Consider the following 15,609-nt stretch of genomic DNA (forward strand, 5'->3'; position numbering starts at 1 on the left):
TAAATAGTCTAATTTATGTTGTTCTATCGGAGCATAGTGTTGGTTTCAGTGAATATGAAAAAATATGATCAAAATAGTTGCCGACCGCAGCTTTAACTTGGCACTATGTCACCAGACACTAATCAAAAACATGTTTACATTTTTTCATTAGGTCTCCTCGTCCAGTCATTCTTGAGCCAAAAGAACAGTTTGATGATGAGGATGGGCTTCCAGAAAAGCTATTGCAGAAATCAGCACAATATCACAAGTGTGTTATTAATCTATTGACATTTTTATCTGTGTTCCATATTTAAAGTAAAGGATCTCAGTGGATTAACCAAATTAACAATCAGTATGTGTAATTTAGGGAAAGGGAGCACCCACCACACTTTGCAGAGCCAGGCACCTTTGAGTTTGAGTACTCAACACGTTGGAAGGCTCTGGATGAGATCGAGAAACAGCAGAAGGAACTCGTAGAGCGAAACATCCTAGAGGCCAAGAAGAAACTGGAGGCTGAAATGGAGGCTGTCAAACATGAGCATCAGCTTATGATGATGAGACAAGGTAGCATGCAGTTACACAACCCTATTGACGAGTTTCTGAAAAGAATTGGCTTATTTTTTTCATGATTTATGCAAAATATAACATTTTATTGGTTTACTTTAGTTTTCATTTTCAAACAGCTAAAATAAAAATTATGATTTTTTTTAATTTAACATAAAAATAAAACTGTTGCTAGTAAGGGGCTGTTTTTACCTGCTATTAAGATGTGTTTTTGTCTATCGGTTCACAACTGGACAAGAAAGACACATTCTCATTTACACCTGTTTTTTTAATCCGTCGCTTTTGTCCACTTTCAATCGCTTCTGTCCTGATTTTCTGTGGTGTAGAGCTGAAGATCTTTGCCCGAACCCGACGGGACCCGTTGGAACCCGACGGGCTCGGGCGAGTTCGGGCTTCATTTCTAACATTTTACACGGGCTCGGGCCGGGCTCGGGCTTAAATACAAAATTTAGACAGAGGATATAGACTAATGTTGGCAGTAATGGCGAGAAGTGCCGACGCAAATCCCGCGGAGCCTTTCTCTTAATTTCGTTATTGCCAAATACCCATCTTAATTCAGAATGTATTAACTTAATTTAATTCGTTAGGAAATAATAATTTTATTGGCTTAGTTATAGTGTATTGCATAAGCCTATTTAGAATGAGATGTTACAATGTTACAGATGACTTATTTTATATCTTTGTTTCAACTTCCAAGTGGCGTGTAGATCATTAGTCATGAATAAATAATGTTAAAAGCTGTGTAAATTTCTTGACAAAAGCTGTGTGTTTGCGCACATTTAAATAATGTCGGGCTGTAAACGGGTTCGGGCTTTTAAAAAGCTGTCAATCTAAATGTACGGTCGGTTCAGGCTGCATTCTGTCGGGCTCCGGACATTTCGGGCCTAACTTTTAAGGCCTGATTACAGCTCTACTGTGGTGGTGGCCTGGGGCGAGTCCCTTTTCTGTCGTTTAAACCCGAGCAGGGTAAAGATGGGTTTATAATCACGCAATTTAATATTATGTCAGAGTTTGCTGCTTGTGTTGTAAGTAAACATACTGTACATAGTTTTTTACATGTATATGTAAGAGCTAAGGGTGTCACAATTTCGATTTTAAATTGAAATTGATTGAAATTAAGTCACAACCTCGAACTTCGAATTAAAAAATGGGATCGTTGATGCTGCCACGCCCCCATGTCACGTCCGGTCGGCTTGCCAAGTGAGGGAAAAAAACTCTCAGAGGTGCCTTAAAACATCGGTCCAGCGGAACACAATTTATATTTTTAACACAAGGGATGTATTGCTACGACTCCTTGAAATGCATATCATAAACAGGATTATTTACTACCTAGTGATCTGACTTTGGACAGAGCGCAGCTCTTTGCACGTAAGTTACGCGAGAGTGAGAGAGGATTTTTGTGCAGTGGGTTATATTTGAAACAAAAGGGATAGTTTGCCTCAGCTCACATGAAACGCAAGAAACTGAACAAATACGTAAGGATTACCACTTTGGTTTATGTTTAGACTTCGGACAAATGACACGTAAGACAAAGAGAAGTGCAGCTGCTTATGACGCGCTGGATTTATTTCAGATGCTAGGAGTCCAAGAGGCGCGCATTAAGTCCATGTGCATGCAAGAAGGAATCCTCACACTACTTCCCGTAAAGTGAAGCCCACAAACCCCCATGCGAGGAAAAGCATGCAATGTGCATGATAGGGCTGGGTATTGTAACACACGCTGTTTCTGCATTTCTGATGTTAATCTGGAGTACCTATAGAGTAGTATGACATCCTTTATATCTCTGAAGAGTCTTTAGTTTAATCAGATTTATAAAAGAAAGATTAGCTTTACCGAATCTTTCCGATAACGTACGAAAAAATGAAGGAGGAGTTATACCGCAGGAGGAGCGAGTACAAGTCATGCAACACTATACAACACTGTTTTAACTTATGATTCACTACATGTTCGTGTCATTTATATAATATGCACGCGACTATTTCCAACATAAGACAGAAGTCTTACTTACCGCGGGCAACTCGTCATGACCCGGTTGGGAAAAAACACTGCATCAAACACACACGCAAAACTCCGCTGCTACCCCGGATAATAAACTATATCCATCGTTTTCATAAGGCTGGATGTCTTCTCCTTACATCCAAAAACACACTTCATCTTTCGTGCCATTGTTGACTTTTGAAATTAAACAAAGCTGAATGGCGTGTTAAGCTGCTTGCAAGGTTTAGCGTCTCCCGCTGATTGACGGGTGGGCGTGGTTTTCCGGGGGAAGTGCCCATATAAAGAAGTGATACGTATTGAAAACCCCTGAAACGTCAGTTAGAAATGTAATAAAAAAAAAAAATTCCGAAATTTGTACGAACCCTGGCGAAGTGCATTCGGCACAGAAATACTCTGTAACATGTCCAACTGCTTTTTTTGACACATTTCATCTCAAATATCAAACGGTTCATGCTCTTATCATTAAAAACAATCACAGCAAACAGCACACGCAGGGTTTATGTACTTATCAATGCTGCTCACAAACGCGCGAGGCTATGTATGTGTACTTGTTGTCAATGACAGTACTGGTCACTCACAAACGCGCTCAAGCGCGGGGTATGTGTGCTTGTCAATCACGGGCATTAACTCCGTTGAGTACTCCGCCAAAATCTGCGGGCGCGGATTCCGTTAAGACCTGTCGATGTTTTGTTTTATTAGTCTGAAATACTAACAAACAGCAGACATACGGCTGCATGCTTTCATTTCTTTGCCGCTCTAAGTAAACAGTGGTTGCGTCACGCATGAGGTAACTTCCTGGTGTTTGCATTCAGAGCAGCGAAGAAGAAATGAGTTTCGCTTTGCAGCGTTAGCTATAACGGGCACAACTAGGTTTAGTAAGAAAATGGTATCGGATCGGTACATTGTTTCAAGTACTCGCCGATTCCTTTGCAATAATTTTTTGTGGTATCGGCCGCTTTTCTGATACTGGTATCGGATTCGGATCAACTCTACCAAATATGGAGCGTACAACCCTAAGTTTTACTGGGCATAATGTGGTCTGCATATCGTGGATTGACGTTACAAAATAAAATGGATTGACGTTACAAAACGCAAGGAAAATATCGTCGATGTCCGAATGAAACCTGCATTTCCAAAAACCGCTACCCATACGGCAAAAAAGTTTACATAATTGATATATATAGTTTAAATATAATAAATGTTTATTTATATACAGGCATGAAAATCCCTCACCTTTCGGCGAAATTCGCCGTTTTAAAGCCAAAATAGGTGACCCTCGTGAATCATGTAGATTCGATGAGAAAACATTTTTGGGGGGAGGGGGGGTATGCGCGCGTTGTTTGTAGACACGCCCTTCGCTGTCATCCAACATCCCACACATTAGATTTGTTTGAGTTCATGCTGCGCTACAAAACCCGACAGGCAGGCAGGTGACATCAAAGTATCACGAGAGTAAATCGAGAAGCCATTCAGAAGTCTGCTTTCGAACGGCTCTCGCGCTACTGTGATGTCATCCGCATTTCTGTGTTCTTCGTCATACAAGCTTGTTGAAGATGCGTAGAGCGACTGCCTTCGGGACGTAAAGTCAACACAAAACGCTGTAAAACTATCAATGTGGAATTGTAAGGCATCAACCAATTAAAACAACATATCTACACAGACTGACACTGCAAAGTGACCTAAAAGATTTTTTGTTGGAATGGATTGGAACGAATTATGGACGTACTCATCGCTAAGTTACATTGGTCTACGGCTGTAAGTACTTAAATGTAAATATGGTGAAACTGCAAAATATTGCATGACATGCTGTAATAAGAACATACTGTTACTAATACAGTTAATAAGGAAGTTTACAGTAACATTTAAGCGATTTTAGACTATTTGAGCGACAAAGATGCTAAAGTGAACTGTTTTCAGTGCGCATACGCGCACAAACTCAAAAGCCCACACCCAACGCGCATTTCAGAAATCACGCAAAGCAAACGCATATTTTTTGGGCTTGACAGGAGATATAGGCACAAACTATATTGTAATTCCACAGTCTCTGCAAGTATTCTCAGAAAAACAGTCGTTTATTATAAGTGTGCAGTTTATCATTTGTCAGTGATCGCTTCTCCGTTGTTAAATGGACAGTTAGTCTCATAAGAAATGCATATGTTTGAGTCATTATGTTAATCAAACTTCAAAAAACAAAAGGAAAATCACTTTTATAGCTTTAAAAAGATCAATTATATTTAATTTATAGAATAAAAACAGTGTTATGTTAATTTGATACTGTTTTTTCTACCTAATCAATACTGTTAGTTCTTACTTTATTTGTAACTTTGTTCTTTTCTATTTTATATGCTTGTCATTTTATTTTCCCACATCACTTTTTTGCTTATCTGAAAATTAATCAACCCATGACTCAAAAACCATAATTTAATTAATTTAACCAGTACTATATTGTAAAATTAATTCATTTGAAATTAGATATAGGCCTCCAGGTCCACCCCATTGCAAGGCCAACTTAAAATTGTATGGCCTTGCGACTTATGGTCAGATTATGGCAAAATAAAATTATTGCAGATTTAAAATAGTATGGGAATGCTACTTGTTACAGCTTTCCACATTTATCAACCCATTTAATTAAACATGGTTTCTGTTACTAGTCAAATGTTTACATTTTCAATGTAAAAGAATTAAATAATTGAAATAATGGTCATAATGTATTTTTTGCGTATGTCATGGTGTGCATTTTGTTTCTGCGCACATGGAGGGATGTTGAGTTCCTTCCTTCTTTTTTGTCCTTGGCCAATCACATGCCTGAAGAATAAATAAGTCAAGTTACAGCATGTTCCCTAATGAGGCCATAATATTTATTCTGGGGGGTCCTCCCACCTCGCGGCCCCATCAGAAGCCACATCGCCCCTCGAGCGCCCTTCTCACCTTTTTCACCCCTGACCCGTTTTCATGCCTGTATATATATACACTCACCGGCCACTTTATTAGGTACACCTGTCCAACTGCCCGTTAACTCAATTTTCTAAACAGCCAATCACATGGCAGCAATTCAATGCATTTAGGCATGTGGACATGGTCAAGACGATCTGCTGAAGTTCAAACGAGCGTCAGAATGGGGAAGAAAGATGTTTTAAATGATTTTGAACGTGGCATGGTTGTTGGTGCCAAACGGGCTGGTCTGAGCATTTCAGAAACTGCTGATCTACTGGGATTTTCACGCACAACCCTCTGTAGGATTTACAGAGAATGGTCAGAAAAAGAGAAAATATCCAGTGAGCGGCAGTTCTGTGGGCACAAATGCCTTGTTGATGCCAGAGGTCAGAGGAGAATGGCCAGACTGGTTCGAGCTGATAGAAAGGCAACAGTAACTCAAATAACCACTCGTTACAACCGAGGTATGCAGAAGAGCATCTCTGAACACACAACACGTCGAACCTTGAGGCGGATGGGCTACAGCAGCAGAAGACCACACCGGGTACAATTCGCACAGGCTCACCAAAATTAGATGGGAAGTAGTGGGAAAAACGTTGCCTGTTCTGATGAGTCTTGATTTCTGCTGCGACATTCAGATGGTAGAGAGAAAATTTGGTGTCAACAACATGAAAATATGGGTCCATCAATGGCTCAGGCTGCTGGTGGTGGTGTAATGGTGTGGTGTATATTTTCTTGGCACACTTTGGGCCCATTAGTATTAAATGAGCATCGTGTCAACGCCACAGCCTACCTGAGTATTGTTGCTGACCATGTCCATCCCTTTTTGATCACAGTGTACCCATCTTCTGATGGCTACTTCCAGCAGGATAACGTGCCATGTCATAAAGCACAAATCATCTCAGACTGGTTTCTTGAACATGACAATGAGTTCACTGTACTCAAATGGCCTCCACAGTAACAGATCTCAATCCAATGGAGCATCTTTGGGGTTTGGTGGAACGGGAGATTCGCATCATGGATGTGCAGGCGACAAACTGCAGCAGCTGTGTGACGCTATCATGTCAATATGGACCAAAATCTCTAAGAAAGGTTTTTGACCAGCGGATGGTGGAGATCGTTTCGGGTCATGTTCGTCTTTATCTCAGGCGGCAAATGCATCAATTATACAATTGAACGCGACTTAATGCATTAAGACTGCAATATTACATACCGTATAGATAATAGGGTGCTATAGGCAAGGAGACGAGCCCAGCAAATACATTTTCGCATTAAGTGTTTCCCGTAATAAAACATAAAGACAATGATGTATTACGTGGCGCAGTCATAAGCAGACCTGCAAACTTCTCGCTTTTCGGCGACAATCGCCGTTTTCTTGGTCAATTGGGTCATTCACGTGAATCGCGTAGAATTTTTTGAGGTGGTGGGAGTCGGGAGGCTGCCCTTTTTCTGATGCCATGCGGGCTAGAATTGCCAAACATTATTGGATAATTCTTATAATTGACATTTCTCTGGGACAATCGGAATCTTAGCACATCCTCCAGAATCTTGAAGACAGCGCGGTCCTTTGGATGAGAGACACAACTGGCTACCACGCGAGTCTGATGGACACTTTTACCGTGAAGGAACCACCTTATTCAAGGTAAGTCAACTTTTTTGGAGCAAAAACAACAACTATTTGTTTGCTTGATTTAAATTAGCGTTAGCTACCACTTATATTGTATTTTTAGGAACGAGTCAACGCCGAGTAATGCACAAACGTAGACCTTGCATAAAGTTTGCCTATGCTTCGAGCAAAATGACTAATGATAGCTAACTTAGCATGACGATTGCTAGCTAGGCTTATCGTTACCCGGGTGCTCTGCCCTGAGTTCCGAGATATACGGCTACTACTCGAATTCTGAGCTAACGTTACCCTGAGTAACTTCATTACGGTGGCTGTGCTGCGCGCTTGTAATAAGGGCTACATTTTGCTTCAAAGTCTGTCAATGAAATCTTTACATTGTGTTGTTAGTTGAATTTACATTATGAACACTAGCACTTTTGAGATTGTTTATTCAATGTAAGGACCCCTACATATAAAATGGATTATTATTATAATTATTGAACAGAAATGTATGTTGATATTTACTGCATATCAGCCATACAGTATGGAGACACGTTGTTTTATCATATTAGTCCTATGTATGATGGTTTGCAAGGTTATATTTTAATGATTGAAATTTACTTTCAGGCAATGGTTCTGGGCACTTTGGTGGAGCACTCACTGCCATAGACAATGGCCCGTCATTGTCAACCTTGCACAGACGCCAGCTGAGGACAAAGTGGCTCTGTCGCACGAAGCTTTCGCGAACATTGGCTATATATATATATATATATATATATATATATATATATATATATATATATATATATATATATATATATATATATATATATATATATATATATATATATATATATATATATATATATATATATATATATATATTTTATTATTATTATTATTATTATTATTATTATTATTATTATTATTATTTTTCATTTCTGTCTGTCTCTTGTTATTTTTTATTTCAGTTTCATGCTTCACAACACTTCCAGGCGTTTCCGTGAGTTGTAAATAAAAACATTTGTAAAATATTAAATGTGTCATTCTCCTTAAGCTTCAAGGATGTTTTAACATTGATTTTTGATTAAAGTATGCTGATTTTTGTTATGTCACGTTTAGAATCATATTAAAATCACAAAAAAATAGAGCACATTTGGCCTACTAAAATTAAAACAAATTTTTTACAGTTTTTTCTATGATTAGATGATAAAGACTAACAAACTTCTTATCATTCCTCAAATACATGAAACATTAGCCTTTAGGGTTTGATGAGTGAAAAAAAGACTTATTCATATACTTTTGCGTTTCAAACACGCAGACACGCTCATGACAGATTCACAGTAGAGGCTTCGTCTTTTCAATACTTTTCATCTGTTAAATGGTGCGACTCCTAGATGCAATTTGAGTGCTGATCTTCATGAATGAGACAGGTATACCGTATAAAAACGAAATGTGTATAAAAACAAGAACAGAGTTTGTGTTCTTTCACTCCGCTCAAAAAGAGTGCGTACGCACAGTGGAGAGCATCCGTACGGTGCGCACTTATTTATGCCAAGTTTATTTTTTATAAATCCCAATATGTGTGTGGAAAATTGTGTACGCATATTTCTACGCCGTTTTGTGCATACACAACGTTTATACATCAGGCCCCTGACCTTTAACATCTGTCATTTATGAGGAAATTATTTAACAAATAGACAATACCTGTCCATAAAACAGCTTTTAAGTCAACTGTCCCATTACTTTTGACCCCTTTAAAAAGGGGGAGCTACATATTAAACAGCTGTAATTCCTAAATCCTTTAGCCAATTTGGATGTGAATACCCTCAAAATAAAGCACTGAGAGTGTGCACTGTAAGCCAATATTCATAATATGACTGTAACTGGAATACATTTTGTTAAACAGTTTAAATAACACAAAATGTGCCTCTGTCCCAATATTTATGGACCTGACTGTACGTCGTCATCACGTCATGTCATACCAGTGCGAAAACGGCTGCATCGCTGCTTTCACCTTTCTTCTTCGTTGCATAACTCCGCTCCTGGGGCATCAAGGACACTTCGTAATATGCACACATCATGGGATACCACATCATGGGATACCAAAGTGTGCATACGAAGTGTCCATCGCGTGTAGGGTTGACAAATTTCTCACTCTGAAATACGGGACAAAATGTGGCCGGTCGCAGCATGGTTTTGTATACAGTGTATTTAAGCCATTTGTCAAAATGATAGCTAATCTCATAATTAAATATTAGTTTAAAACTCTTATGCCCTGGAAACATACATGGTAGGTTTATTAATAGTTTGTTAATTTACAGCAGGTAGCCTACTTTTAACACAGTAGGGGTAGGTTGCACCAACAAGGATTAAATTAAGCAGAGTTTAGAGCTAATCTAGGGTTTGTTGATCTCAGTTTAATTTTAATTCGAGTTGGGTTGCACCAGTTAAATTTAAACACAGATTAACAAATCTTCGATTATGTATTAAACCCTTCATCTGTGATTTATTTTGTCCGCATTGTGGAATTTTCTGGTGTAATTAAACAGCAACAATGTTGACGTTGTCATTCAAAAAGGAAATAAACAGTTTATGCAAGCAAAGGTAATGTAATTCTTTTATTATAAATCACCTACATACACCGGTAGGCTAATCTAAAGGTCTGATTCAAATAAAAACATTTGACAATCTTTTAAAACAATTGTATTGATTAACAGATCAGGAAATATTGTGACAGGAAATATCGCCAAGCTCAGATATTGTGATATAATGAACAAGATGTGTCAACGCATTTGTCATGAAGCGCCACCATGAGTCCGTTCATTCACTGCCCTTCGTCTGACTGGAGCGCGCATGACAGAGGAAAAGCACATACAAGCGTCGGTAGCTGTCACCGGTGCTGTTAATAATCTTTTTGAGCTGCCAAACTCACTTTGTTGAGACGTTATAATAAATGCATCTTTGAATAGCGCCACAACGCTCGGGGTACGTGTTTCTAATCATTTAGCCAGACATTTAATTGTAAAAAAAACATATTTAAACATCCTCATATGCAAGTTTAAAGTTAATCCCTCACTGAGATTTAAAACAAAGTTTAAAGTAATAGAGCAACAGAGGCTGCGTTTACACTTGGCATTAACATGCGACCTGTATCCTAAAGTTTGTCCACATACACATTGAAAAGACAAGTGTAAACGCGTTTGTGTTCGGAATGTTATCCGATCCGTGTGTACTGATGCAGAGGTAGTCGAGGACCTTATCATTCCTCGGATCTCAGTGTAATGTAAACGCAATCCAGCCATCATATCTGCATTTGCAGGCCAACGTCACACAAAACCCCGCCCACTATCATCTCTACTCACTGACAGCTGTCAAAAATAAATGACGTTATGTCATGGAGAGCAGGTGAGAGATGCACAAATTTATATTTGTGGAGAAATGCTAGCTAGTTTAAACGTATCTTGAAATAAATCGATATACAAAAGCATTTTAACACTGACTGTATTTAAGTTATTCAGGCATATGTTTAACATGTTTCCACTATTTATGGAGTGATAATATTTAAATATTAAATATTTAATGGCAGAATTGATCGTTATAATGTTTGAGTTTCCATGGCGACATATCAACGTGAATGTTGCGCTTCTTTCTGGTCAGTCAGGTAACACATTTTAAGTTACTTGAAAAAACACGTACAAACCATAATAACATTAACCAAATACATTTATTCAGTGTTGGTTTTATACAAAGTAAGTTACTTATAAATGTGTTTGTAAATTACATTACTATACGCACTATAGAGGGAGACATGAACAGGAAATATAGGAAATTGTTAGCTGTTTTAGTTAAATCATGTTAATTTCCTAAATCATAAATCAAAAACGTATAAATTCAGGCAGACTACAACGTCGGGATGGTCACCCTAATGTTTTACACGGATTTTGTTGTTCATGGAAAGCATGTGGATGAAAGTCAAGTTCAGGTAACGTTGGCTGAAACGTGCATCCTGGCGCGGATAAAGCCTTAAAGCTAAAAAAAATAAAGCTTAAAATGTGAACATCACTGTTTGTGGGTTTGCTAGTTATTCTCTGCTGTTTGCTTCTCAGTAACACCGTACAATACTGGATTGCGTATACCGCGACAACCCTAAATTATGTGGCTAAAGACAGCTGTAGCCATCTGTGATTGACAGCTGTCCACCCAGCGCGCGTCTCCCTGAACGGGATCCGATCACACATCCAGATACAGAAGCCACATTTATGTGACAAATGTAAACGCGCCGTGTCCTGATATACGGATGATCGGATCTGCGTGAACGGATCACCGAGATCGCATGTTAATGCAAAATGTAAACGCAGCCAGAATTAAAGATAATCAAGGTTTACTGTAAAATTTAAACTTGGATCAAAATGGCAGTTTAAATGAAAACCTGATTATTTTTAAACAGGTTTAAAGTTTGGTGCAACAGAATTACTAAATTTAAACCAGATTTAGGCCTAATCCTTGTTGGTGCAACCCACCCTAGGGCTACTTTTGAACCATTAAGTTAACTTTACCTGTCTAAAACAAAACACTTGTGACTCCCGCACTAAAGGTAAATAAAACGTTATCCCCTTCATTTTCATCTTGGGACAAACTAAACTAACATAGATTCTATAAGAAGTGGTCTTACAGAGTCAACATCAAAAACATAAATTAAAACACACTTACAGTGAATCAGAAGCGCCAAAATGTCCTAGTAAAGTTGAAAATGATTAAATCCTTCTGATTGATACGGTTTAGGCAGGTCTGGATCCGCGATCTCTTCAGAATTGAGACCAAATTTTGTAACTATGCCGATCTTATACAAACAGCTAAGTAATGGACTATATAAAAAAGCAAACATAATCGTATTATTTGACCCTCTTAAACGTCTACTGAATGTGCTGGGTATCTGTGATTGGATAAAAGGTGTCGTGATCAGCACTGCTGCTGCTTGTGGCACCGCAAGGACTGACACTGGATGAAATCAAAGTACCGCGAGGGCATTTCGATAGTGGCTTCTGTAGGATTTCTCGAATCTCCCTTGCGGGATTTTGATGTTATCTCCCTGTCGTTGTGGCTCCAAATGATGTGGAAGTCTGTTGTATCAGTCACTGGTTAGATCAAGCATAGCAGTCAAAAAACTGGACGTGGGTCGTCCCGTACGGGACAAATAAATTAGGCTTAAATAAATACGGGACGTCCTGGCTAATCCAGGACAGTTGGCAAGCCTGATCGCATGCACACTTTGAAATCTAACCGAAAGTAGTAGGTCATCCGGGTACTTTTCGCATACTGTTTTTGGAATACTACGTATTCTGACATACTACTCGCCTCACCTACTGCTTTTCGCCTACTATATAGTATGGAAGTAGGTGGTTTTGGACGCAGCATATGTGTCTGCTGTGGTTCAAACTTAATTTCATGAAGCAACGAGAATACTTTCTGTCTGCAACCATCACTTATAAATAAACCTTAATTTGAACAGGGGACCCCAGGTATTTTGCAAAATGCATTTACATTCACAAGATCTGCATTTTGAGGTCAATAAGATGAAAAATAGGATGTATGTTTTTGTTCATACGAGACAAGTAAAAAGTTTTTCTGCTACAAGTATGTTGTGCTCGGCTACATGGTTTTGCCAGGGGTGCTTGCCTTGATGTCTTGGCAACTGTTTGCAAATAGTCAAATCATCAGAATTTGTTGTCCTTTGTCATATTAGTGTGAATTATCCTACAACATGTATTGCTTCCCACTGTTAAAAATTGTGTTGTTAGAAGTTGTGCAGTTGTTTGCTGTTTTACAAAAATGGCAAACAACTGTAAATTTCAGCAACAGCAACACCCTGTTAAATAAATTACTCACAGTCGGTGCGTATTACGGTTTTAGGGTCACGGTTTCGGTACACTTTGGTCACAACAGGCTTCTTTGCAAAAATAAAAACCTAATCCATTTTTTTCTGTCAAAATCATCATTTTCACTTAAGAGAACTTGTATTATACTGCATGTACCAACTTTACTGTGCACTTCAAAATGAACATACAATAGCTTAGAACACTGGGTTACTTTTTATATTCTATGCCACTGTCTTCAAGTTTTTTCGCAAAAATATCAGTTTGTTAAAGGCATTCCATGCAGTTTGACGTTTTTGTCAAACAGCGACCCCTAGAGTCACTGGGGAAAACTTGCAACTGTCGTAATTTCGCACCCCCACTATGTATGTACCTGTAAGGATAGTGTTGGGCGTGAATATGCAGAGATGGACTCCGAAGATAATGACTAGGGAATGTTTCACAATTTCATACAAATATTAGGCTACTGCATGTTTACTAAACTACAGATGATGGTAATAGGATAATAATAAGTTTATGCCAAGTGTAGAGTAGGCATATAATAAAAAAGTGGCCTACCGCGTTTGCTGGCTTATTACGTTTTTACAAGATTGCAGCTTAATCACAAGTAAACAGTCTATAGTCTAACATTATGTCTACTGTATAATTTCATTTGTTTTTTAATTGCAAACATTACAAAATGCATTGACAAAGTTATTTGTATACGTTGCATTATTTCATAACATTGGCCGTTATTCGTTGGCCATAAGAAATCGAAATTAGACAAATGACTACGTACACATCACAACACAACACTTGAGTTTAGATGGCAAAAAAAACATGTAAGAGAAACGAGTGTTTGTTAGCAAGTCTGCTAAATGCTCTTATGATCGTAAGCTAGCTAGACCCATGTTGAAGTTATTTTACTGGTCTAATTATCAACACTGGATGAATGAACAGCATAGTAAAAAAATACACACTACAAGCAAGCGCAACCACATACAACATAGACCGCAAACAAATTTACAAATAAGAGATTTACTTACTTGTCCATCAACAAGATCGCCAGATCAGCATCCCTTTTACATCCAGTGCTGTCTATTAGCTCACGCCAACGAGTAAAAACCTGACCGAGTGGGACTCTTGTCCGGTTCCTAACTCGGTCAGATTCTCTTTTTCGTTTCTACTCTTCCGAACGGGTTTTCTTAGCTGTTTCCCTCATCGAGCATTACGTCTCAAATGCGTGCGTGCAGTTGTTGTTATAGGCTTGTTTGACTTCATGCAGCGCTGCAGGAACCGACAGCCGGATGACGTCAAAGTGCCGTCTCGGATCATTCTCGCGGTACTTTTACGTCATCCGACTGCCGGTTCTTGCAGCGCTGCATGAAGTCGAACAAGCCTAACGTGTGTGACGTCGTTGCCGTAAAGCAGGTCGTGATTCTCGCGAGATTTGTCAGGGGCGGTTCTCTCAAGCTGGCATTGGTGGTTTTGCTAGCGGCGTCCTCCCCGAGCTTCAACAGGCGGATGATTCGCCATACTATGACTTCGTTTACCATCGAAATGACTTTGAAGCTGTTATATTAAGGTAAAATAACTGCATAGTGTGTCTTTAACATTTAAACACAGAAGGCAATGTGTGCCGTTTCTGTCTCACCTGCGATCACGTGCTATTAACAACACCCTAGTGATGACGGCGCAATAAGCGACTCGTCATATTAGATGTATTATTAACAGTGTTGGGCAAGTTACTGAAAATTAGTAATTAGTTACAGTTACTAGTTACTTCTTTTAAAAGTAATTGAATTACTCTACCAGTTTGTCACGGCTGGTACACTAGGAAGACGAAGGAAAACCCAAACGCAGACTAAAATAAAGAATACTTTAATACATACAAACAAACAGAACCAAAACACCCACGAGGGGGTAAAACATAACAATAAACAGACACGAGAACTAACTAACTAACATTAACACTTGGAAACACTAACTACATAAACTTACACGAGAGACCTGGAACAGAGAGTAAACACAGGGATCTGGAAAGGGAACAGAGAATAATACCAACGCACGGAGGACAGGACAGAAGGGTATTAAATAGGGAGAACTAACAACATACACCTGGAGCTTAATCAAACATAAGGGAGCGGGAAACAATTCACGAACCCTGAGAGAAACGTGGAACGCGGAAGGGCATGTCACACAATCTCTCAGGGCAGACACGTACTGTCACAACCTAATCCCTCAAACTCGGATAAGACAAGAAATAGAGAGATCAGGTCATGACAGTACCCTCCCCCCAAGGGCGGATACTAGACGCCCTCAGGAGGAGACACTAAACACAGGACCTAAAGTGAGACAAAAACCAAGAAAACAATGAAACCAAAATCAATGGTAAACAAGACAACATAACAACAGGGTTGGGATGAGCTAACAAAAATAAAATACATGGAAGAGGAGGGGGAGTTACGGCAAAGTTTGAATAATGAGAGTCAGTTTGTGTCCTTACAGTTTTATGAGTTCTTTTGGTGGTGGTGGTGACAGATGGGGGAGTCCGGAGGGAGGGACAAGAGTTCACCACAACGGGAGGGGACTGACGAGGGAACACCGGGGACACAGGAGGTACAGGGAACTCAGAAACAGGAAGCACAGGGGGCACAGGAGACGAAGACTGAA

At 39.1% G+C, this 15,609-nt stretch overlaps 1 protein-coding gene across 5 annotated transcripts in view; it reads left to right on the forward strand.

Moving 5' to 3' along the window:
* The window catches only part of pspc1 (paraspeckle component 1), a 39,401-nt gene that overhangs the window by 7,061 nt on the left and 16,731 nt on the right, over positions 1-15,609 (forward strand). For 2 of the 5 annotated variants that reach the window (XR_012367995.1, XM_055205265.2), the window contains exons 3-4: positions 152-247; positions 347-543. Coding sequence is in view for 3 of the 5 variants with exons in the window: in XM_055205265.2 (XP_055061240.2) it covers positions 152-247; positions 347-543 (293 nt within the window). In the remaining 2 variants the exon portion in view is untranslated. Of the gene's footprint in view, positions 1-151; positions 248-346; positions 544-7,007; positions 7,813-15,609 lie in introns of those variants that run through there. The other 3 variants (XR_012367997.1, XM_073863697.1, XM_073863696.1) reach the window with 3 other exon arrangements.

This window comes from Misgurnus anguillicaudatus, chromosome 3, assembly GCF_027580225.2.
Source record: "Misgurnus anguillicaudatus chromosome 3, ASM2758022v2, whole genome shotgun sequence".
Lineage (NCBI taxonomy): Eukaryota > Metazoa > Chordata > Actinopteri > Cypriniformes > Cobitidae > Misgurnus > Misgurnus anguillicaudatus.